Raw genomic sequence first — 25846 nt, forward strand, 5'->3', positions numbered from 1 at the left:
TCACCCTGACGTCATCCTCTACAGAGACTCACCCCGACGTCATCCTCTACAGAGACTCACCCCGAAGTCATCCTCTACAGAGACTCACCCCAACGTCATCCTCTACAGAGACTCACCCCAATGTCATCCTCTACAGAGACTCACCCTGACGTCATCCTCTACCCCCACCAGGAAGCTCTACAGAGACTCACCCTGACGTCATCCTCTACAGAGACTCACCCAGCCGTCATCCTCTACCACCACCAGGAAGCTCTACAGAGACTCACCCCAACGTCATCCTCTACAGAGACTCACCCAGGACATCCTCTACAGAGACTCACCCCGACGTCATCCTCTACAGAGACTCACCCCGACGTCATCCTCTACAGAGACTCACCCCGACCTCATCCTCTACAGAGACTCACCCCGACCTCATCCTCTACAGAGACTCACCCCGACCTCAATCTCTACAGAGACTCACCCTGTCGTCATCCTCTACCACCACCAGGAAGCTCTACAGAGACTCACCCTGACGTCATCCTCTACAGAGACTCACCCTGACGTCATCCTCTACAGAGACTCACCCTGACGTCATCCTCTACAGAGACTCACCCTGACGTCATCCTCTACAGAGACTCACCCGGACGTCATCCTCTACCACCACCAGGGAGCTCTACAGAGACTCACCCTGACGTCATCCTCTACAGAGACTCACCCTGACCTCATCCTCTACAGAGACTCACCCTGACCTCATCCTCTACAGAGACTCACCCCGACCTCATCCTCTACAGAGACTCACCCCTGTCGTCATCCTCTACCACCACCAGGAAGCTCTACAGAGACTCACCCTGACGTCATCCTCTACAGAGACTCACCCCGACGTCATCCTCTACAGAGACTCACCCCGACGTCATCCTCTACAGAGACTCACCCCGACGTCATCCTCTACAGAGACTCACCCTGTCGTCATCCTCTACCACCACCAGGAAGCTCTACAGAGACTCACCCTGACGTCATCCTCTACAGAGACTCACCCTGACGTCATCCTCTACAGAGACTCACCCTGACGTCATCCTCTACAGAGACTCACCCTGACGTCATCCTCTACAGAGACTCACCCTGACGTCATCCTCTACAAAGACTCACCCTGACGTCATCCTCTCCACCAGGCTCACAGAGACTCACCCTGACGTCATCCTCTACAGAGACTCACCCTGACGTCATCCTCTACAGAGACTCACCCTGACGTCATCCTCTACAGAGACTCACCCTGACGTCATCCTCTACAGAGACTCACCCTGACGTCATCCTCTACAGCGACTCACCCAGCTGTCATCCTCTACCACCACCAGGAAGCTCTACAGAGACTCACCCCGACGTCATCCTCTACAGAGACTCACCCTGACCTCATCCTCTACAGAGACTCACCCCGACCTCATCCTCTACAGAGACTCACCCCGACCTCATCCTCTACAGAGACTCACCCCGACCTCATCCTCTACAGAGACTCACCCCGACCTCATCCTCTACAGAGACTCACCCCGACCTCATCCTCTACAGAGACTCACCCCGACCTCATCCTCTACAGAGACTCACCCCGACCTCATCCTCTACAGAGACTCACTCCGACGTCATCCTCTACAGAGACTCACCCTGACGTCATCATCTACAGAGACTCACCCTGTCGTCATCATCTACCACCACCAGGAAGCTCTACAGAGACTCACCCTGACGTCATCCTCTACAGAGACTCACCCTGACGTCATCCTCTACAGAGACTCACCCTGACGTCATCCTCTACCACCACCAGGAAGCTCTACAGAGACTCACCCTGACGTCATCCTCTACAGAGACTCACCCCGACGTCATCCTCTACAGAGACTCACCCCGACGTCATCCTCTACAGAGACTCACCCTGACGTCATCCTCTACCACCAGGAGCTCTACAGAGACTCACCCTGACGTCATCCTCTACAGAGACTCACCCAGCCGTCATCCTCTACAGACCACCAGCGTCATCCTCTACAGAGACTCACCCCGACGTCATCCTCTACAGAGACTCACCCTGACGTCATCCTCTACAGAGACTCACCCCGACGTCATCCTCTACAGAGACTCACCCCGACGTCATCCTCTACAGAGACTCACCCTGACGTCATCCTCTACCACCACCAGGAAGCTCTACAGAGACTCACCCTGACGTCATCCTCTACCACCAGGAAGCTCTACAGAGACTCACCCTGACGTCATCCTCTACAGAGACTCACCCCGACGTCATCCTCTACAGAGACTCACCCTGACGTCATCCTCTACAGAGACTCACCCTGACGTCATCCTCTACCACCACCAGGAAGCTCTACAGAGACTCACCCTGACGTCATCCTCTACAGAGACTCACCCCGACGTCATCCTCTACAGAGACTCACCCTGACGTCATCCTCTACAGAGACTCACCCGACGTCATCCTCTACAGAGACTCACCCTGTCGTCATCCTCTACCACCACCAGGAAGCTCTACAGAGACTCACCCTGACGTCATCCTCTACAGAGACTCACCCCGACGTCATCCTCTACAGAGACTCACCCTGACGTCATCCTCTACAGAGACTCACCCTGACGTCATCCTCTACAGAGACTCACCCTGACGTCATCCTCTACAGAGACTCACCCTGACGTCATCCTCTACAGAGACTCACCCGGACGTCATCCTCTACCACCACCAGGAAGCTCTACAGAGACTCACCCTGACGTCATCCTCTACAGAGACTCACCCTGACCTCATCCTCTACAGAGACTCACCCTGACCTCATCCTCTACAGAGACTCACCCCGACCTCATCCTCTACAGAGACTCACCCTGTCGTCATCCTCTACCACCACCAGGAAGCTCTACAGAGACTCACCCCGACGTCATCCTCTACAGAGACTCACCCCGACGTCATCCTCTACAGAGACTCACCCCGACGTCATCCTCTACAGAGACTCACCCCGACGTCATCCTCTACAGAGACTCACCCTGTCGTCATCCTCTACCACCACCAGGAAGCTCTACAGAGACTCACCCTGACGTCATCCTCTACAGAGACTCACCCTGACGTCATCCTCTACAGAGACTCACCCTGACGTCATCCTCTACAGAGACTCACCCTGACGTCATCCTCTACAGAGACTCACCCTGACGTCATCCTCTACAGAGACTCACCCTGACGTCATCCTCTACAGAGACTCACCCTGACGTCATCCTCCACAGAGACTCACCCTGACGTCATCCTCTACAGAGACTCACCCTGACGTCATCCTCTACAGAGACTCACCCTGACGTCATCCTCTACAGAGACTCACCCTGACGTCATCCTCTACAGAGACTCACCCTGACGTCATCCTCTACAGCGACTCACCCAGCTGTCATCCTCTACCACCACCAGGAAGCTCTACAGAGACTCACCCCGACGTCATCCTCTACAGACTACCTCATCCTCTACAGAGACTCACCCCGACCTCATCCTCTACAGAGACTCACCCCGACCTCATCCTCTACAGAGACTCACCCCGACCTCATCCTCTACAGAGACTCACCCCGACCTCATCCTCTACAGAGACTCACCCCGACCTCATCCTCTACAGAGACTCACCCCGACCTCATCCTCTACAGAGACTCACCCCGACCTCATCCTCTACAGAGACTCACCCCGACGTCATCCTCTACAGAGACTCACCCTGTCGTCATCAACTACAGAGACTCACCCTGTCGTCATCCTCTACCACCACCAGGAAGCTCTACAGAGACTCACCCTGATGTCATCCTCTACAGAGACTCACCCTGATGTCATCCTCTACAGAGACTCACCCTGACGTCATCCTCTACCACCACCAGGAAGCTCTACAGAGACTCACCCTGACGTCATCCTCTACAGAGACTCACCCCGACGTCATCCTCTACAGAGACTCACCCCGAAGTCATCCTCTACAGAGACTCACCCCAACGTCATCCTCTACAGAGACTCACCCCAACGTCATCCTCTACAGAGACTCACCCTGACGTCATCCTCTACCCCCACCAGGAAGCTCTACAGAGACTCACCCTGACGTCATCCTCTACAGAGACTCACCCAGCCGTCATCCTCTACCACCACCAGGAAGCTCTACAGAGACTCACCCCAACGTCATCCTCTACAGAGACTCACCCCGACGTCATCCTCTACAGAGACTCACCCCGACGTCATCCTCTACAGAGACTCACCCCGACGTCATCCTCTACAGAGACTCACCCCGACCTCATCCTCTACAGAGACTCACCCCGACCTCATCCTCTACAGAGACTCACCCTGTCGTCATCCTCTACCACCACCAGGAAGCTCTACAGAGACTCACCCTGTCGTCATCCTCTACCACCACCAGGAAGCTCTACAGAGACTCACCCTGACGTCATCCTCTACAGAGACTCACCCTGACGTCATCCTCTACAGAGACTCACCCTGACGTCATCCTCTACAGAGACTCACCCGGACGTCATCCTCTACCACCACCAGGGAGCTCTACAGAGACTCACCCTGACGTCATCCTCTACAGAGACTCACCCTGACGTCATCCTCTACCACCTCCAGGAAGCTCTACAGAGACTCACCCTGACCTCATCCTCTACAGAGACTCACCCCGACCTCATCCTCTACAGAGACTCACCCCGACCTCATCCTCTACAGAGACTCACCCCGACCTCATCCTCTACAGAGACTCACCCTGTCGTCATCCTCTACCACCACCAGGAAGCTCTACAGAGACTCACCCTGACGTCATCCTCTACAGAGACTCACCCCGACGTCATCCTCTACAGAGACTCACCCCGACGTCATCCTCTACAGAGACTCACCCCGACGTCATCCTCTACAGAGACTCACCCTGTCGTCATCCTCTACCACCACCAGGAAGCTCTACAGAGACTCACCCTGACGTCATCCTCTACAGAGACTCACCCTGACGTCATCCTCTACAGAGACTCACCCTGACGTCATCCTCTACAGAGACTCACCCTGACGTCATCCTCTACAGAGACTCACCCTGACGTCATCCTCTACAGAGACTCACCCCGACGTCATCCTCTACAGAGACTCACCCTGTCGTCATCCTCTACCACCACCAGGAAGCTCTACAGAGACTCACCCTGACGTCATCCTCTACAGAGACTCACCCTGACGTCATCCTCTACAGAGACTCACCCTGACGTCATCCTCTACAGAGACTCACCCTGACGTCATCCTCTACAGAGACTCACCCTGACGTCATCCTCTACAGAGACTCACCCTGACGTCATCCTCTACAAAGACTCACCCTGACGTCATCCTCCACAGAGACTCACCCTGACGTCATCCTCTACAGAGACTCACCCTGACGTCATCCTCTACAGAGACTCACCCTGACGTCATCCTCTACAGAGACTCACCCTGACGTCATCCTCTACAGAGACTCACCCAGCTGTCATCCTCTACCACCACCAGGAAGCTCTACAGAGACTCACCCCGACGTCATCCTCTACAGAGACTCACCCTGACCTCATCCTCTACAGAGACTCACCCCGACCTCATCCTCTACAGAGACTCACCCCGACCTCATCCTCTACAGAGACTCACCCCGACCTCATCCTCTACAGAGACTCACCCCGACCTCATCCTCTACAGAGACTCACCCCGACCTCATCCTCTACAGAGACTCACTCCGACGTCATCCTCTACAGAGACTCACCCTGTCGTCATCAACTACAGAGACTCACCCTGTCGTCATCAACTACCACCACCAGGAAGCTCTACAGAGACTCACCCTGACGTCATCCTCTACAGAGACTCACCCTGACGTCATCCTCTACAGAGACTCACCCTGACGTCATCCTCTACCACCACCAGGAAGCTCTACAGAGACTCACCCTGACGTCATCCTCTACAGAGACTCACCCCGACGTCATCCTCTACAGAGACTCACCCCGAAGTCATCCTCTACAGAGACTCACCCCAACGTCATCCTCTACAGAGACTCACCCCAACGTCATCCTCTACAGAGACTCACCCTGACGTCATCCTCTACCCCCACCAGGAAGCTCTACAGAGACTCACCCTGACGTCATCCTCTACAGAGACTCACCCAGCCGTCATCCTCTACCACCACCAGGAAGCTCTACAGAGACTCACCCCGACGTCATCCTCTACAGAGACTCACCCCGACGTCATCCTCTACAGAGACTCACCCCGACGTCATCCTCTACAGAGACTCACCCCGACGTCATCCTCTACAGAGACTCACCCCGTCGTCATCCTCTACCACCACCAGGAAGCTCTACAGAGACTCACCCTGACGTCATCCTCTACAGAGACTCACCCTGACGTCATCCTCTACAGAGACTCACCCTGACGTCATCCTCTACAGAGACTCACCCTGACGTCATCAACTACAGAGACTCACCCTGTCGTCATCCTCTACCACCACCAGGAAGCTCTACAGAGACTCACCCTGACGTCATCCTCTACAGAGACTCACCCTGACGTCATCATCTACCACCACCAGGAAGCTCTACAGAGACTCACCCTGACGTCATCCTCTACAGAGACTCACCCCGACGTCATCCTCTACAGAGACTCACCCCAACGTCATCCTCTACAGAGACTCACCCCAACGTCATCCTCTACAGAGACTCACCCCAATGTCATCCTCTACAGAGACTCACCCTGACGTCATCCTCTACCCCCACCAGGAAGCTCTACAGAGACTCACCCCGACGTCATCCTCTACAGAGACTCACCCAGCCGTCATCCTCTACCACCACCAGGAAGCTCTACAGAGACTCACCCAGCCGTCATCCTCTACCACCACCAGGAAGCTCTACAGAGACTCACCCTGACGTCATCCTCTACAGAGACTCACCCTGACGTCATCCTCTACAGACACTCACCCTGACGTCATCCTCTACAGAGACTCACCCTGAAGTCATCCTCCACAGAGACTCACCCTGACGTCATCCTCCACAGAGACTCACCCTGACGTCATCCTCCACAGAGACTCACCCTGACGTCATCCTCCACAGAGACTCACCCTGACGTCATCCTCCACAGAGACTCACCCTGACGTCATCCTCTACAGAGACTCACCCTGACGTCATCCTCTACAGAGACTCACCCTGACGTCATCCTCTACAGAGACTCACCCTGACGTCATCCTCTACAGCGACTCACCCAGCTGTCATCCTCTACCACCACCAGGAAGCTCTACAGAGACTCACCCCGACGTCATCCTCTACAGAGACTCACCCCGACCTCATCCTCTACAGAGACACCCCGACCTCATCCTCTACAGAGACTCACCCCGACCTCATCCTCTACAGAGACTCACCCCGACCTCATCCTCTACAGAGACTCACCCTGTCGTCATCAACTACAGAGACTCACCCTGTCGTCATCCTCTACCACCACCAGGAAGCTCTACAGAGACTCACCCTGACGTCATCCTCTACAGAGACTCACCCTGACGTCATCCTCTACAGAGACTCACCCTGACGTCATCCTCTACAGAGACCCACCCTGACGTCATCCTCTAACACCACCAGGAAGCTCTACAGAGACTCACCCTGACGTCATCCTCTACAGAGACTCACCCCGACGTCATCCTCTACAGAGACTCACCCCGACGTCATCCTCTACAGAGACTCACCCCGACGTCATCCTCTACAGAGACTCACCCTGTCGTCATCCTCTACCACCACCAGGAAGCTCTACAGAGACTCACCCTGACGTCATCCTCTACAGAGACTCACCCTGACGTCATCCTCTACAGAGACTCACCCTGACGTCATCATCTACCACCACCAGGAAGCTCTACAGAGACTCACCCTGACGTCATCCTCTACAGAGACTCACCCCGACGTCATCCTCTACAGAGACTCACCCCGAAGTCATCCTCTACAGAGACTCACCCCGAAGTCATCCTCTACAGAGACTCACCCCAACGTCATCCTCTACAGAGACTCACCCCAATGTCATCCTCTACAGAGACTCACCCTGACGTCATCCTCTACCCCCACCAGGAAGCTCTACAGAGACTCACCCTGACGTCATCCTCTACAGAGACTCACCCAGCCGTCATCCTCTACCACCACCAGGAAGCTCTACAGAGACTCACCCCAACGTCATCCTCTACAGAGACTCACCCCGACGTCATCCTCTACAGAGACTCACCCCGACGTCATCCTCTACAGAGACTCACCCCGACGTCATCCTCTACAGAGACTCACCCCGACCTCATCCTCTACAGAGACTCACCCCGACCTCATCCTCTACAGAGACTCACCCCGACCTCAATCTCTACAGAGACTCACCCTGTCGTCATCCTCTACCACCACCAGGAAGCTCTACAGAGACTCACCCTGTCGTCATCCTCTACCACCACCAGGAAGCTCTACAGAGACTCACCCTGACGTCATCCTCTACAGAGACTCACCCTGACGTCATCCTCTACAGAGACTCACCCTGACCTCATCCTCTACAGAGACTCACCCTGACCTCATCCTCTACAGAGACTCACCCTGACGTCATCCTCTACAGAGACTCACCCTGACGTCATCCTCTACAGAGACTCACCCTGACGTCATCCTCTACCACCTCCAGGAAGCTCTACAGAGACTCACCCTGACCTCATCCTCTACAGAGACTCACCCCGACCTCATCCTCTACAGAGACTCACCCCGACCTCATCCTCTACAGAGACTCACCCCGACCTCATCCTCTACAGAGACTCACCCTGTCGTCATCCTCTACCACCACCAGGAAGCTCTACAGAGACTCACCCTGACGTCATCCTCTACAGAGACTCACCCCGACGTCATCCTCTACAGAGACTCACCCCGACGTCATCCTCTACAGAGACTCACCCCGACGTCATCCTCTACAGAGACTCACCCTGTCGTCATCCTCTACCACCACCAGGAAGCTCTACAGAGACTCACCCTGACGTCATCCTCTACAGAGACTCACCCTGACGTCATCCTCTACAGAGACTCACCCTGACGTCATCCTCTACAGAGACTCACCCTGACGTCATCAACTACAGAGACTCACCCTGTCGTCATCCTCTACCACCACCAGGAAGCTCTACAGAGACTCACCCTGACGTCATCCTCTACAGAGACTCACCCTGACGTCATCCTCTACAGAGACTCACCCTGACGTCATCATCTACCACCACCAGGAAGCTCTACAGAGACTCACCCTGACGTCATCCTCTACAGAGACTCACCCCGACGTCATCCTCTACAGAGACTCACCCCGAAGTCATCCTCTACAGAGACTCACCCCAACGTCATCCTCTACAGAGACTCACCCCAATGTCATCCTCTACAGAGACTCACCCTGACGTCATCCTCTACCCCCACCAGGAAGCTCTACAGAGACTCACCCTGACGTCATCCTCTACAGAGACTCACCCAGCCGTCATCCTCTACCACCACCAGGAAGCTCTACAGAGACTCACCCCAACGTCATCCTCTACAGAGACTCACCCCGACGTCATCCTCTACAGAGACTCACCCCGACGTCATCCTCTACAGAGACTCACCCCGACGTCATCCTCTACAGAGACTCACCCCGACCTCATCCTCTACAGAGACTCACCCCGACCTCATCCTCTACAGAGACTCACCCCGACCTCAATCTCTACAGAGACTCACCCTGTCGTCATCCTCTACCACCACCAGGAAGCTCTACAGAGACTCACCCTGTCGTCATCCTCTACCACCACCAGGAAGCTCTACAGAGACTCACCCTGACGTCATCCTCTACAGAGACTCACCATGACGTCATCCTCTACAGAGACTCACCCTGACGTCATCCTCTACAGAGACTCACCCTGACGTCATCCTCTACAGAGACTCACCCTGACGTCATCCTCTACAGAGACTCACCCTGACGTCATCCTCTACCACCACCAGGAAGCTCTACAGAGACTCACCCTGACGTCATCCTCTACAGAGACTCACCCTGACCTCATCCTCTACAGAGACTCACCCTGACCTCATCCTCTACAGAGACTCACCCCGACCTCATCCTCTACAGAGACTCACCCTGTCGTCATCCTCTACCACCACCAGGAAGCTCTACAGAGACTCACCCTGACGTCATCCTCTACAGAGACTCACCCCGACGTCATCCTCTACAGAGACTCACCCCGACGTCATCCTCTACAGAGACTCACCCCGACGTCATCCTCTACAGAGACTCACCCCGACGTCATCCTCTACAGAGACTCACCCTGTCGTCATCCTCTACCACCACCAGGAAGCTCTACAGAGACTCACCCTGACGTCATCCTCTACAGAGACTCACCCTGACGTCATCCTCTACAGAGACTCACCCTGACGTCATCCTCTACAGAGACTCACCCTGACGTCATCCTCTACAGAGACTCACCCTGACGTCATCCTCTACAGAGACTCACCCTGACGTCATCCTCTACAGAGACTCACCCTGACGTCATCCTCCACAGAGACTCACCCTGACGTCATCCTCCACAGAGACTCACCCTGACGTCATCCTCTACAGAGACTCACCCTGACGTCATCCTCTACAGAGACTCACCCTGACGTCATCCTCTACAGAGACTCACCCTGACGTCATCCTCTACAGCGACTCACCCAGCTGTCATCCTCTACCACCACCAGGAAGCTCTACAGAGACTCACCCCGACGTCATCCTCTACAGAGACTCACCCTGACCTCATCCTCTACAGAGACTCACCCCGACCTCATCCTCTACAGAGACTCACCCTGACCTCATCCTCTACAGAGACTCACCCCGACCTCATCCTCTACAGAGACTCACCCCGACCTCATCCTCTACAGAGACTCACCCCGACCTCATCCTCTACAGAGACTCACCCCGACCTCATCCTCTACAGAGACTCACCCCGACCTCATCCTCTACAGAGACTCACCCCGACGTCATCCTCTACAGAGACTCACCCTGTCGTCATCAACTACAGAGACTCACCCTGTCGTCATCATCTACCACCACCAGGAAGCTCTACAGAGACTCACCCTGACGTCATCCTCTACAGAGACTCACCCTGACGTCATCCTCTACAGACTCACCATGACGCTCTACAGAGACTCACCCTGACGTCATCCTCTACAGAGACTCACCCCGACGTCATCCTCTACAGAGACTCACCCCGAAGTCATCCTCTACAGAGACTCACCCCAACGTCATCCTCTACAGAGACTCACCCCAATGTCATCCTCTACAGAGACTCACCCTGACGTCATCCTCTACCCCCACCAGGAAGCTCTACAGAGACTCACCCTGACGTCATCCTCTACAGAGACTCACCCAGCCGTCACCCTCTACCACCACCAGGAAGCTCTACAGAGACTCACCCCGACGTCATCCTCTACAGAGACTCACCCCGACGTCATCCTCTACAGAGACTCACCCCGACGTCATCCTCTACAGAGACTCACCCCGACCTCATCCTCTACAGAGACTCACCCCGACCTCAACCTCTACAGAGACTCACCCTGTCGTCATCCTCTACCACCACCAGGAAGCTCTACAGAGACTCACCCTGTCGTCATCCTCTACCACCACCAGGAAGCTCTACAGAGACTCACCCTGACGTCATCCTCTACAGAGACTCACCATGACGTCATCCTCTACAGAGACTCACCCTGACGTCATCCTCTACAGAGACTCACCCTGACGTCATCCTCTACAGAGACTCACCCTGACGTCATCCTCTACAGAGACTCACCCGGACGTCATCCTCTACCACCACCAGGGAGCTCTACAGAGACTCACCCTGACGTCATCCTCTACAGAGACTCACCCTGACGTCATCCTCTACCACCACCAGGAAGCTCTACAGAGACTCACCCCGACGTCATCATCTACAGAGACACACCCTGACGTCATCCTCTACAGAGACTCACCCTGACGTCATCCTCTACAGAGACTCACCCCGACGTCATCCTCTACAGAGACTCACCCTGACGTCATCCTCTACAGAGACTCACCCTGACGTCATCCTCTACAGAGACTCACCCCGACGTCATCCTCTACAGAGACTCACCCCGACCTCATCCTCTACAGAGACTCACCCCGACCTCATCCTCTACAGAGACTCACCCCGACCTCATCCTCTACAGAGACTCACCCCGACGTCATCCTCTACAGAGACTCACCCTGACGTCATCCTCTACAGAGACTCACCCTGACGTCATCCTCTACAGAGACTCACCCTGACGTCATCATCTACCACCACCAGGAAGCTCTACAGAGACTCACCATGACGTCATCCTCTACAGAGACTCACCCCGACGTCATCCTCTACAGAGACTCACCCCGACGTCATCCTCTACAGAGACTCACCCCGACGTCATCCTCTACAGAGACTCACCCCGACGTCATCCTCTACAGAGACTCACCCCGACGTCATCCTCTACAGAGACTCACCCCGACGTCATCCTCTACAGAGACTCACCCCGACGTCATCCTCTACAGACTCACCCCGACGTCATCCTCTACAGAGACTCACCCTGACGTCATCCTCTACAGAGACTCACCCTGACCTCATCCTCTACAGAGACTCACCCTGACGTCATCCTCTGTGATGTATCCGGTCTGAGCCACCCACCAGGGCTCAACAGAGATCTCTACTGGCTTGGAGGGCAGCAGGTCTCGCGCCGTTTTCCTACGGAAGAATTTCTGACAGGAGACACAAGTCCGTACACGTTAAATCACTGTTACTATTCATTAGTCAGAAATATGACCAAGGAAATAACGACATGCTTAATGAAGTTGAAGACTCTCTTACTTTGGAGGACCTGCACTGGTTCATCAAGTCTATATACTGGTTCCTCCCGATTCCCAGCAGTCTTAGACCTAGAACACAGACAGGAGATATTAAATCACTGGTTCCTCCTCTACCAAGGCTGAGTCCCAATGATGCCCTATTCTCTGTTTAGTACACTCCGTTTGACCAGAGCCCTATATAGTGCACTCCGTTTGACCAGAGCCCTATATAGTGCACTCCGTTTGACCAGAGCCCTATATAGTGCACTCCGTTTGACCAGAGCCCTATATAGTGCACTCCGTTTGACCAGAGCCCTATATAGTGCACTCCGTTTGACCAGAGCCCTATATAGTGCACTCCGTTTGACCAGAGCCCTATATAGTGCACTCCGTTTGACCAGAGCCCTATATAGTGCACTCCGTTTGACCAGAGCCCTATATAGTGCACTCCGTTTGACCAGAGCCCTATATAGTGCACTCCGTTTGACCAGAGCCCTATATAGTGCACTCCGTTTGACCAGAGCCCTATATAGTGCACTCCGTTTGACCAGAGCCCTATATAGTGCACTCCGTTTGACCAGAGCCCTATATAGTGCACTCCGTTTGACCAGAGCCCTATATAGTGCACTCCGTTTGACCAGAGCCCTATATAGTGCACTCCGTTTGACCAGAGCCCTATATAGTGCACTCCGTTTGACCAGAGCCCTATATAGTGCACTCCGTTTGACCAGAGCCCTATATAGTGCACTCCGTTTGACCAGAGCCCTATATAGTGCACTCCGTTTGACCAGAGCCCTATATAGTGCACTCCGTTTGACCAGAGCAGTTTCCATAACGCCCCTCCTAGATCAGTAACGTCTTACATTTAAAATGTTCAAATTGATTTCCTGAAATGTCACCATCATCACCGATTGAAGCTATTTCTGAGTGAGTCAGTGTGTGTGTGTGTGTGTGTGCGCACGCGCGTGCCCTTCCAAAGCCCTCCAGACCAATGCTCCCTCTAAGCTGAGCAGATCACAGAGGAAATATCAGCCCACGGAGAGAAGCACCAGATTGTTCTAGAGTTTTTCCTGTTAACCTGTTATGGATAGGGGGCAGTATTTTCACGGCCGGATAAAAAACGTACCCGATTTAATCTGATTATTACTCCTGCCCAGAAACTAGAATATGCATATAATTATTAGCTTTGGATAGAAAACACTCCAAAGTTTCTAAAACTGTTTGAATGGTGTCTGTGAGTATAACAGAACTCATTTGGCAGGCCAAAACCTGAGAAGATTCCATGCAGGAAGTGGCCTGTCTGACAATTTCTTGGCCTTCTTGATTATCTCTATCCATTACAGAGGATCTCTGCTGTTACGTGACACTTCCTACGGCTCCCATGGGCTCTCAGAAGGCGGCAAAAAGCTGAATCGTGGCTTTGCAGGCTCTGGCTGAAAAAAAGTAGCGCCTTTGGATAGTGGCTGGTCACAGTACTGTGAGACTCAGGCTCGTGCCCGAGTCGACCCCATGCTTTATTTTCTTTCGTCTTTTTACCTAAACGCAGATTCCCGGTCGGAATATTATCGCTTTTTTACGAGAAAAATGACATAAAAATAGATTTTAAACTGCGGTTGACATGCTTCCAAGTACGGTAATGGAATATTTAGAAATCTTTTGTCACGAAATGCGCCATGCTCGTGACCCTTATTTACACTTCGGATAGTGTCTTGAACGCACGAACAAAACGCCGCTATTTGGATATAACAATGGATTATTTTGAACCAAACCAACATTTGTTATTGAAGTAGCAGTCCTGGGAGTGCATTCTGACGAAGAACACCAAAGGTAATAACATTTTTCTAATAGTAAATCGGAGTTTGGTGAGTACCACACTTGGTGGGTGTCTAAATAGCTAGCCGTGATGGCTGGGCTATCTACTGAGAATATTGCAAAATGTGCTTTCACCAAAAAGCTATTTTAAAAATCGGACACCTCGATTGCACAAAGGAGTTCTGTATCTATAATTCTTAAAATAATTGTTATGTTTTTTGTGAACGTTTATCGTGAGTAATTTAGTAAATTCACCGGAGGTTTGCGGGGGGTATGCTAGTTCTGAACGTCACATTCTAATGTAAAAAGCTGGTTTTTGATATAAATATGAACTTGATTGAACAAAACATGCATGTATTGTATAACATAATGTCCTAGGGTTGTCATCTGATGAAGATCATCAAAGGTTAGTGCTGCATTTAGCTGTGGTTTGGGTTTATGTGACATTATATGCTAGCTTGAAAAATGGGTGTCTGATTATTTCTGGCTGGGTACTCTGCTGACATAATCTAATGTTTTGCTTTCGCTGTAAAGCCTTTTTGAAATCGGACACTATCAACGTTTCCCTTTACTGTGGCAATTGGCGATCGAATCAACGCACTATTAGCCATTTTCAATCCAACATACTGAAACAAAACGAACAATGCAAGAGTTTTTGCTGTAGGCAGAACGCTTCGAAGTAGCATTCTATTGCAGACTTAGTCCATACTTTACACAGACCTGTGCGGCATAACCAATCAGAGCTGCAGTAGGCCTATATGCAAATAGACCATTGCCATATATGGATCGGTGGCATTGACTTTGAACTGGACTGTGTTTACAGCATGAGCGGTCGTGAGTAGATGCGCTTGTTTTGAGATCAAAGCAAGAGCTGCATGTAGCCACGTTCATATCCTTTGCTAGTTAGTTTTAAAAATGTTGCCACTTATAAAGAACTTAGTCTTTACATACAGTACCAAATCAAAAGTTTGGACATACCTGCTCATTCAAGTGTTTTTCTTAACTTTTACTATTTTCTACATTGTAGAATAATAGTGAAGACATCACAACTATGAAATAAAACATATTGAATCATGTAGTAACCAAAAAAAAGTGTTAAATTAAAACATATTTTATATACTTGAGATTCTTCAAAGTAGCCACCCTTTGCCTTAATGACAGTTTTGCACACTCTTGGCATTCTCTCAACCAGCTTCACCTGGAATGCTTTTCCAACAGTTTTGAAGGCGTTCCCACATATGCTGAGCACTTGTTGGCTGCTTTTCCTTCACTCTGCGGTCCAACTCATCCCAAACCATCTCAATTGGGTTGTGGTCAGGTGATTGTGGAGGCCAGGTCATCTGATGCAGCACTCCATCACTCTCCTTCTTGGTCAAATAGACCTTAGCCTAGAGGTGTGTTGGGTCATTGTCCTGTTGAAAAACAAATGATAGTCCCACTAAGCACAAACCAGATGGGATGGCGTATTGCTGCAGAATGCTGTGGTAGCCATGCTGGGTAAGTGTGCCTTGAATTCTAAATTAATCACTGACAGTGTCACCAGCAAAGCACCCCCACACCATCCACCTCCTCCTCCATGCTTCACGGTGAGAACCACACATGTGGAGATCATCCGTTCACCTATTCTGCGTCTCACAAAGACACGGTGGTTGGAACCCAAAATCTCACATTTGGACTCATCAGACCAAAGGACAGATTTCCACCGGTCTAATGTCCATTGCTCGTGTTTCTTGGCCCAAGCAAGTCTTCTTATTATTGGTGTCCTTTAGTAGTGGTTTCTTTGCAGCAATTCGACCATGAAGGCCTGATTCACACAGTCTCCTCTGAACAGTTGATGTTGAGATGTGTCTGTTACTTGAACTCTGTGAAGCATTTATTTGGGCTGCAATTTCTGAGGCTGGTAACTGTAATGAACTTATCTTCTGAAGTCATGCAGCCATCCTGCTTCTGGCCAGTCTGACAGCAGAAAGTCATGCAGCCATCCTGCTTCTGGCCAGTCTGACAGCAGAAAGTCATGCAGCCATCCTGCTTCTGGCCAGTCTGACAGCAGAAAGTCATGCAGCCATCCTGCTTCTGGCCAGTCTGACAGCAGAAAGTCATGCAGCCATCCTGCTTCTGGCCAGTCTGACAGCAGAAAGTCATGCAGCCATCCTGCTTCTGGCCAGTCTGACAGCAGAAAGTCATGCAGCCATCCTGCTTCTGGCCGGTCTGACAGCAGAAAGTCATCGACCAATGCCGCTTCATTCATTGAATTTGTCGTTTGTAATACAATGGGCTTTAGCAATAATTGTTTTATCAGTTACTGAGTTCCTCAAAATGAATGTGTTAATTCGTTAGAAGAGGAATAACTGTCGGAACAGTTCAATTCAAAATGAGGTCAAAGACAGTGTTTCCCGTTTATTAATTAGTCAGCAGAGGCCCAATGCCTCAACCCTGGTGTTGCTAGCAGAATGTTCTAACTCACTGATGTTCTACAGTCAGTCAGGCAGCAGTCTATCCCTGAGAGAGTACTACAGTAGTACTACTAACAGCCAGCAGTTTATCCCTGAGAGAGGGAGTACTACAGTAGTACTACTAACAGGCAGCAGTTTATCCCTGAGAGAGGGAGTACTACAGTAGTACTACTAACAGGCAGCAGTCTATCCCTGAGAGAGGGAGTACTACAGTGGTACTACTAACAGGCAGCAGTTTATCCCTGAGGGAGGGAGTACTACAGTATTACTACTAACAGCCAGCAGTCTATCCCTGAGAGAGGGAGTACTACAGTAGTACTACTAACAGCCAGCAGTCTATCCCTGAGAGAGGGAGTACTACAGTAGTACTACTAACAGGCAGCAGTTTATCCCTGAGGGAGTACTACAGTACTACTACTAACAGCCAGCAGTCTATCCCTGAGAGAGGGAGTACTACAGTATTACTACTAACAGTCAGCAGTTTATCCCTGAGAGAGGGAGTACTACAGTATTACTACTAACAGTCAGCAGTTTATCCCTGAGAGAGGGAGTACTACAGTAACACTACTAACAGTCAGCAGTTTATCCCTGAGAGAGGGAGTACTACAGTACTACTACTAACAGCCAGCAGTCTATCCCTGAGAGAGGGAGTACTACAGTACTACTACTAACAGTCAGCAGTTTATCCCTGAGAGAGGGAGTACTACAGTACTACTACTAACAGCCAGCAGTCTATCCCTGAGAGAGGGAGTACTACAGTACTACTACTAACAGCCAGCAGTCTATCCCTGAGAGAGGGAGTACTACAGTACTACTACTAACAGCCAGCAGTTTATCCCTGAGAGAGGGAGTACTACAGTACTACTACTAACAGCCAGCAGTTTATCCCTGAGAGAGGGAGTACTACAGTAGTACTACTAACAGCCAGCAGTCTATCCCTGAGAGAGGGAGTACTACAGTAGTACTACTAACAGCCAGCAGTCTATCCCTGAGAGAGGGAGTACTACAGTATTACTACTAACAGCCAGCAGTCTATCCCTGAGAGAGGGAGTACTACAGTATTACTACTAACAGTCAGCAGTTTATCCCTGAGAGAGGGAGTACTACAGTAGTACTACTAACAGACAGCAGTTTATCCCAGAGAGAGAGTACTACAGTACTACTACTAACAGTCAGCAGTTTATCCCTGAGAGAGGGAGTACTACAGTAACACTACTAACAGTCAGCAGTTTATCCCTGAGAGAGGGAGTACTACATAGGATTATCATCAACTAGCATGGGATGCTAATATGACTAGGATTATCATCAACTAGCATGGGATGCTAATATGACTAGGATTATCATCAACTAGCATGGGATGCTAATATGACTAGGATTATCATCAACTAGCATGGGATGCTAATATGACTAGGATTATCATCAACTAGCATGGGATGCTAATATGACTAGGATTATCATCAACTAGCATGGGATGCTAATATGACTAGGATTATCATCAACCTGCATGGGATTCTAATATGACTAGGATTGTGCCTTTGGCTACTGGACAATGAAAGAAAGTTGATTTGAAAACCAATAGAACGTGAGAGAAATATGCTACTGGTTTCAATGGCATATGGAAGCCAAAATTATTTCCTCCACGTTTCTATGGTCTGATTTTAACTAGGCTACTTTGAAGCAAGGTAAGACATGCCTCATAATATGTAGTAAAACTTGTAGGTTTCCAACAACTAAAGTAAATGTTTTCAAAATGCATTCTGCCTCCAGCTCATTGCAAAGTGAAGAGTGACACTCTGAAGCCTTCCTATGCAAATGGGAAGCGCGCTTCAATTACCAGTTGAGAAATAAAAATAGTAGCCCTTCTCAATCGTGGCCATCAAAACTGTTTTTAACACTAGATTGCATTTAGAATTATTACGTAATGGTTGGGTTTATAAAAGCACGTTTCACTCTAGCAGCAACTGACAAGCTGTTTGAGGAGCTGTAGCAGCAGCACAAATTAGGCTCTGTATCTGTTTTGCTATGCGTGTGTGCTAAATAAGATGAATAATGAAAATGCATGTGCCAATTTAATTCCAACTAATTTATGCAAATTAACCTATAGACCGATAAGCATGACCGGTCAAATGTATTTCCATCGACTGGTATTTCCATAAATTAATAGGCTAAAATAAATTATTTTGTCATTATTTATTTTTTTCTTCTCCCGGACAAATGGCCGGCGCCAATTTTATTTATCGTTTTATCATTGTTGTTTTTTGGGCCAAAAGCCAGCTATTACCGGCTACCGGAAATACTGACCCACACACCACAGAGCTGTAAGAGGAAGTACAGTAACAGTCTACTTACAGTCAGCAGCAGTGAAGTTGGGCAGTGAGTCGTAACTCTTCTCTACGTTCATGATGTCCTGGAGGTGGAGAGAGAGGGAGGAGAGGGAAGAGAAGAGAGAGGGAGGAGAAGAGAGAGGGAGGAGAAGAGAGAGGGAGGAGAGGGAGGAGAGGGAAGAGAAGAGGGAGGGAAGAGAAGAGAGAGGGAGGAGAGGGAAGAGAAGAGAGAGGGAGGGAGGGAAGAGAAGAGAGAGGGAGGAGAGGGAAGAGAAGAGGGAGGAGAGGGAAGAGAAGAGGGAGGGAAGAGAAGAGAGAGGGAGGAGAAGAGGGAGAGAGGAGAAGAGGGAGAGAGGAGAGGGAAGAGAAGAGAGGGAAGAGAAGAGGGAGAGAGGAGAGGGAAGAGAAGAGAGAGGGAGGAGAGGGAAGAGGGAGAGAGGAGAGGGAAGAGAAGAGAGAGAGAAGAGAAGAGAGAGAGAGGAGAGGGAAGAGAAGAGAGAGGGAGGAGAGGGAAGAGAAGAGGGAGGGAAGAGAAGAGAGAGGGAGGAGAGGGAAGAGAAGAGGGAGGGAGGAGAGGGAAGAGAAGAGGGAGGGAAGAGAAGAGAAGAGGGAGGGAAGAGAAGAGAGAGGGAGGAGAGGGAAGAGAAGAGGGAGGGAGGAGAGGGAAGAGAAGAGGGAGGGAAGAGAAGAGAAGAGGGAGGGAAGAGAAGAGGGAAGAGAAGAGAGAGAGAGGGAGGGAAGAGAAGAGGGAGAAATTAAAACAGGAATAAGGGAGCAGCAAATTAAACTAATTTCTCTTAATACACCATTCCTTCCTTCCCTGGACCTTCATTATTCACTGAATATGTTCCAAATGGCACCCTATTCCCAATGTAGTGCACTACTTTTGACCAGGACCCTATGGCACCCTATTCCCAATGTAGTGCACTACTTTTGACCAGGACCCTATGGCACCCTATTCCCAATGTAGTGCACTACTTTTGACCAGGACCCTATTCACAATTTTAGTGCACTACTTTGGACCAGGGCCCTATGGCGCCCTATTCCCTATTTAGTGCAGTAATTAATTTATCCTATTAAAAAAAACACATCAAATGGATTATCAGAGTAACACGTCCATCAGTAATGTCATTTACACGTCTAGTATGAAGATGTCGCCTCAGCGAGATGTCGCCTCAGAACGTGCAGCGAGATGTCGCCTCAGCGAGATGTCGCCTCAGAACGCGCAGCGAGATGTCGCCTCAGCGAGATGTCGCCTCAGAACGCGCAGCGAGATGTCGCCTCAGAACGCGCAGCGAGATGTCGCCTCAGAACGCGCAGCGAGATGTCGCCTCAGAACGCGCAGCGAGATGCCGCCTCAGAACGCGCAGCTCAGAACGCGCAGCGAGATGCCGCCTCAGAACGCGCAGCGAGATGCCGCCTCAGAACGCGCAGCGAGATGCCGCCTCAGAACGCGCAGCGAGATGTCGCCTCAGCGAGATGTCGCCTCAGAACGCGCAGCGAGATGTCGCCTCAGAACGCGCAGCGAGATGTCGCCTCAGAACGCGCAGCGAGATGTCGCCTCAGAACGCGCAGCGAGATGTCGCCTCAGAACGCGCAGCGAGATGCCGCCTCAGAACGCGCAGCGAGATGCCGCCTCAGAACGCGCAGCGAGATGCCGCCTCAGAACGCGCAGCGAGATGCCGCCTCAGAACGCGCAGCTCAGAACGCGCAGCGAGATGCCGCCTCAGAACGCGCAGCGAGATGCCGCCTCAGAACGCGCAGCGAGATGCCGCCTCAGAACGCGCAGCGAGATGCCGCCTCAGAACGCGCAGCGAGATGCCGCCTCAGAACGCGCAGCGAGATGCCGCCTCAGAACGCGCAGCGAGATGCCGCCTCAGAACGCGCAGCGAGATGCCGCCTCAGAACGCGCAGCGAGATGCCGCCTCAGAACGCGCAGCGAGATGCCGCCTCAGAACGCGCAGCGAGATGCCGCCTCAGAATGTAGAAAATAAAATTGGTTTTAATGTTTTTCACCATTAACGATATCACAATCAGCTAAGCAACAGTTTGAGTTTGGGCACTAGATCTAGGCCCTAGTTGTTCATTATATTTCATCTGTGCATTTTTTTCATTGAAATTCTATGAAATTCTTCAAGGCAGCGTAGCCTAGTGGTTAGAGCGTTGGACTAGTAACAGTTAGGGTCCACCCCACACTGACTGGGGCAATCTCCCATCGTACTGTGAAGTGTTAGAACTTAACGTTCAGAGTAAAAACTCGCCGGACACTATGAAAGGTTCAACCAAGTTTATTCTGCCCAGAGGATCAATACAGCTGCATTAGAGAAAAACATTTTTCACACAAGCACTGATATTTAACCCTTCCTTCTAGGCTGAGCCTCCTCCTACACATCTGTATAAAACATTGTGTTTTTACTGTTAGTGTCCTGCCTAAGTGATACAGGCCATAAACTTTACATTTCTTCCTTAACCTGACCTGACCTCGACCCCCCCCCCCCCTTTCATCACTAATCCATGGCTCTCTCCCCTTTTTTACATTTTACATTTTAGTCATTTAGCAGACGGTTCTTATCCAGAGCGACTTACAGTAGTGAATGCATACATTTCATACATTTTTTTCCTCCGTACTGGTCCCCCGTGGGAATCGAACCCACAACCCTGGCGTTGCAAACACCATGCTCTACCAACTGAGCCACACGGGACCAGCTTATCTGTCACGTGATCGCTTTCCCAACACTCGGTACATTCCAAGATGAATTGCCCCCACCATGTACCTTCTTCCTGTAGATAGCCGAGGGACTACGGCACCACCAGCGGTTACGGCACCTCTCATTTCTCTATTGAAACTAAATCATTAATAAGGATTTAAAATTCATCAATCCAAAACCTATCAGAAGGGAATAGGAGCCATCGGGATGCAGCATGGTTCTTTAATACTGACGCTATTGGACTGTTGCACAAGACAAAGTCACATATTAGGGCTAACTCAAGGGGTTTGAAAGTCTACCAAGGTTATGTTTGAGTCAAGGGTACAGAGTGTGAAACTCCAGGAATAACACAGGAAGAATAACGGCGTCTTCTCAGCAGAACAGGAACACTGCAAGCCAGCAGTTAAACAGCTGAGGTCTGTTAACCCAAGCCGGGGGAAATGGGGGTCTCTACTAAGCTGACATATGGAATTGTTTTAAGATGGTCATACCAAGGATCATTTATCTCTTTGATTTTGAATTATAAGACCGGTTAATGGTATCAAAAAAATATATATACTTCAAAAAGTATTTTATGAAACATTGAATTTGGCATTACTGCTATTAGTCCATAGAAACACATTGAATAGCAGATTACTGCTATTAGTCCATAGAAACACATTGAATAACAGATTACTGCTATTAGCCCATAGAAACACATTGAATAGCAGATTACTGCTATTAGCCCATAGAAACACATTGAATAACAGATTACTGCTATTAGCCCATAGAAACACATTGAATAACAGATTACTGCTATTAGCCCATAGAAACACATTGAATAACAGATTACTGCTATTAGCCCATAGAAACACATTGAATAACAGATTACTGCTATTAGTCCATAGAAACACATTGAATAACAGATTACTGCTATTAGCCCATAGAAACACATTGAATAACAGATTACTGCTATTAGCCCATAGAAACACATTGAACAACAGATATTTAAAAAAAAATCTTAAGGAAGTTTGTTCTGAAGTGTCTGGAAAAGTTGTATTTGATCCCTTGTTTTAAGCACTAAACTTTCTCCATATATACTTCCATAAACTGGTTTAACTGGTGCTGGGGACATTCAGATGAGTCTTGTGAGTCTTGTGGGCATCCTAGATCAAAACAAGAGTCTCATCTTTCCACCGAGTGGCCAAACTGTTCGGACACTCCGTGAGAAGACCGATTTAGCTCTGCCAGCTTTAACCGCGGAAATTCTAGCAGGAAGGGTTACGGTAGAAAATATGATGTAGAACAGATATGATCCTCTATCCTCAATAATAGGGAGTCATTTTGAGCTCTATAAATTACATTTCTATCTGCACGGCTCTGTACCGTTTTCCCAACTGAATACACCCCTTGTGGTCAATTGGTTTTTACAGCGTAGAAATACAAAACATAGAAATACAATGAATAGAACGGGTTTGGAATCTCTATTCCTGGCAATATGACTGGTGAACTCATGAGTACACTAGCAATCGCTTCCTGGTATTGTAATTAAATCATTTCCATGGTAATGAAGAATGTTAATTCAAAATAATGTTAACTGATATGACTCATGCAATGGAATGTATTTTTTGTAATGGCAGTTCAATTGATTCAACAAATCACAGCACAGATTGATGGGTACACTTCCTGCTTTTACTTCCCGCTTTGCTCCTATGGGTCTCCCCATAATGTCATCATTGGCTTGAATGAGGACACCCCCGTTCTACTCATTCTAGTGTAAAGACTGGTATCAGTATGACCTAAATGCACAGTAGGACAGCTCTTGAATGGATTGATTTGGGACTACGGTTCTGTCCTAAACGGTACCCTATTCAATTATAGTTCACTACTACTGACCCTATGGACGTACATGGACCTTATAGACCAGAGCCCTATGGACCTTATAGACCAGAGCCCTATGGACCTTATAGACCAGAGCCCTACGGACCTTATAGACCAGAGCCCTACGGACCTACATGGACCTTATAGACCAGAGCACTATGGACCTTATAGACCAGAGCCCCCTTCTGACCTCAGAACAGCCTCGTCGGGGCATGGACTCTACAGGGACGCTGGCTCATGTTGACTCCAATGCTTCCCACAGTTGTGTCAAGTTGACTGGATGTCCTTTGGGTGTTGAAACAATCTTGATACACACAGGAAACTGTTGAGCAGTGTTCCAGTTCTTGACACAAACCGGTGCCCCTGGGCACCTACTACCATACCCCGTTCAAAGACACTTCAATATTTTTGTCTTGCCCATTCACCCTCTGACAAATTGAAAACCCTAGTCATTGGCGACTCCATTACCCGCAGTATTAGACTTAAAACTAATCATCCAGCGATCATACACTGTTTACCAGGGGGCAGGGCTACCGACGTTAAGGCTAATCTAAAGACGGTGCTGGCTAAAGCTAAAACTGGCGAGTGTAGAGAGTATAGAGATATTGTTATCCACGTCGGCACCAACGATGTTAGGATGAAACAGTCAGAGGTCACCAAGCGCAACATAGCTTCAGCGTGTAAATCAGCTAGAAAGATGTGTCGGCATCGATTAATTGTCTCTGGCCCCCTCCCAGTTAGGGGGAGTGATGAGCTCTACAGCAGAGAGTCTCACAACTCAATCGTTGGTTGAAAACTGTTTTCTGCCCCTCCCAAAAGACAGAATTTGTAGATAATTGGCCCTCTTTCTGGGAGTCACCCACAAACAGGACCAAGCCTGGCCTGTTGAGGAGTGACGGACTCCATCCTAGCTGGAGGGGTGCTCTCATCCTATCTACGAACATAGACAGGGCTCTAACTCCTCTAGCTCCACAATGAAATAGGGTGCAGGCCAGGCAACAGGATGTTAGCCAGCCTGCCAGCTTAGTGGAGTCTGCCACTAGCGCAGTCAGCGTAGTCAGCTCAGCTTTCCCCATTGAGACCGTGTCTGTGCCTCGATCTAGGTTGGGCAAAATTAAAAATGGCGGTGTTCGCTTTAGCAATCTCACTAGAATAAAGACCTCCTCCATTCCTGCCATTATTGAAAGAGATTGTGATACCTCACATCTCAAAATTGGGTTACTTTTAATGTTAGATCCCTCACTTCCAAGGCAGTTATAGTCAATGAACTAATCACTGATCATAATCTTGATGTGATTGGCCTGACTGAAACATGGCTTAAGCCTGATGAATTTACTGTGTTAAATGAGGCCTCACCCCCTGGTTACACCAGTGACCATACCCCCCGTGCATCCGGCAAAGGCGGAGGTGTTGCTAACATTTACGATAGCAAATTTCAATTTACAAAAAAAAAAACAATGACGTTTTCGTCTTTTGAGCTTCTAGTCATGAAATCTATGCAGCTACTCACTCACTTTTTATAGCTACTGTTTACAGGCCTCCTGGGCCATATGCAGTGTTCCTCACTGAGTTCCCTGAATTCCTATCGGATCTTGTAGTCATAGCAGATAATATTCAAATTTTTGGTGACTTTAACATTCACATGGAAAAGTCCACAGACCCACTCCAAAAGGCTTTCGGAGCCATCATCGACTCAGTGGGTTTTGTCCAACATGTCTCTGGACCTACTCACTGCCACAGTCATACTCTGGACCTAGTTTTGTCCCATGGAATAAATGTTGTGGATCTTAATGTTTTTCCTCATAATCCTGGACTATCGGACCACCATTTTATTACGTTTGCAATCGCAACAAATAATCTGCTCAGACCCCAACCAAGGAGCATTAAAAGTCG

General features: G+C 49.9%; 1 protein-coding gene across 3 annotated transcripts in view; it reads right to left on the reverse strand.

Moving 5' to 3' along the window:
- fam91a1 (family with sequence similarity 91 member A1) overlaps positions 1-25846 on the reverse strand; it is a 112769-nt gene that overhangs the window by 71829 nt on the left and 15094 nt on the right. For all 3 annotated transcript variants that reach the window (XM_045695090.1, XM_045695088.1, XM_045695089.1), the window contains exons 4-6: positions 19411-19468; positions 12819-12886; positions 12596-12709 (exon numbers count right to left, since the gene is read on the reverse strand). In XM_045695090.1, coding sequence (XP_045551046.1) covers positions 12596-12709; positions 12819-12886; positions 19411-19468 — 240 coding nt within the window. The remainder of the gene's footprint in view (positions 1-12595; positions 12710-12818; positions 12887-19410; positions 19469-25846) is intronic.

Source organism: Salmo salar, chromosome ssa14 (assembly GCF_905237065.1).
Source record: "Salmo salar chromosome ssa14, Ssal_v3.1, whole genome shotgun sequence".
Lineage (NCBI taxonomy): Eukaryota > Metazoa > Chordata > Actinopteri > Salmoniformes > Salmonidae > Salmo > Salmo salar.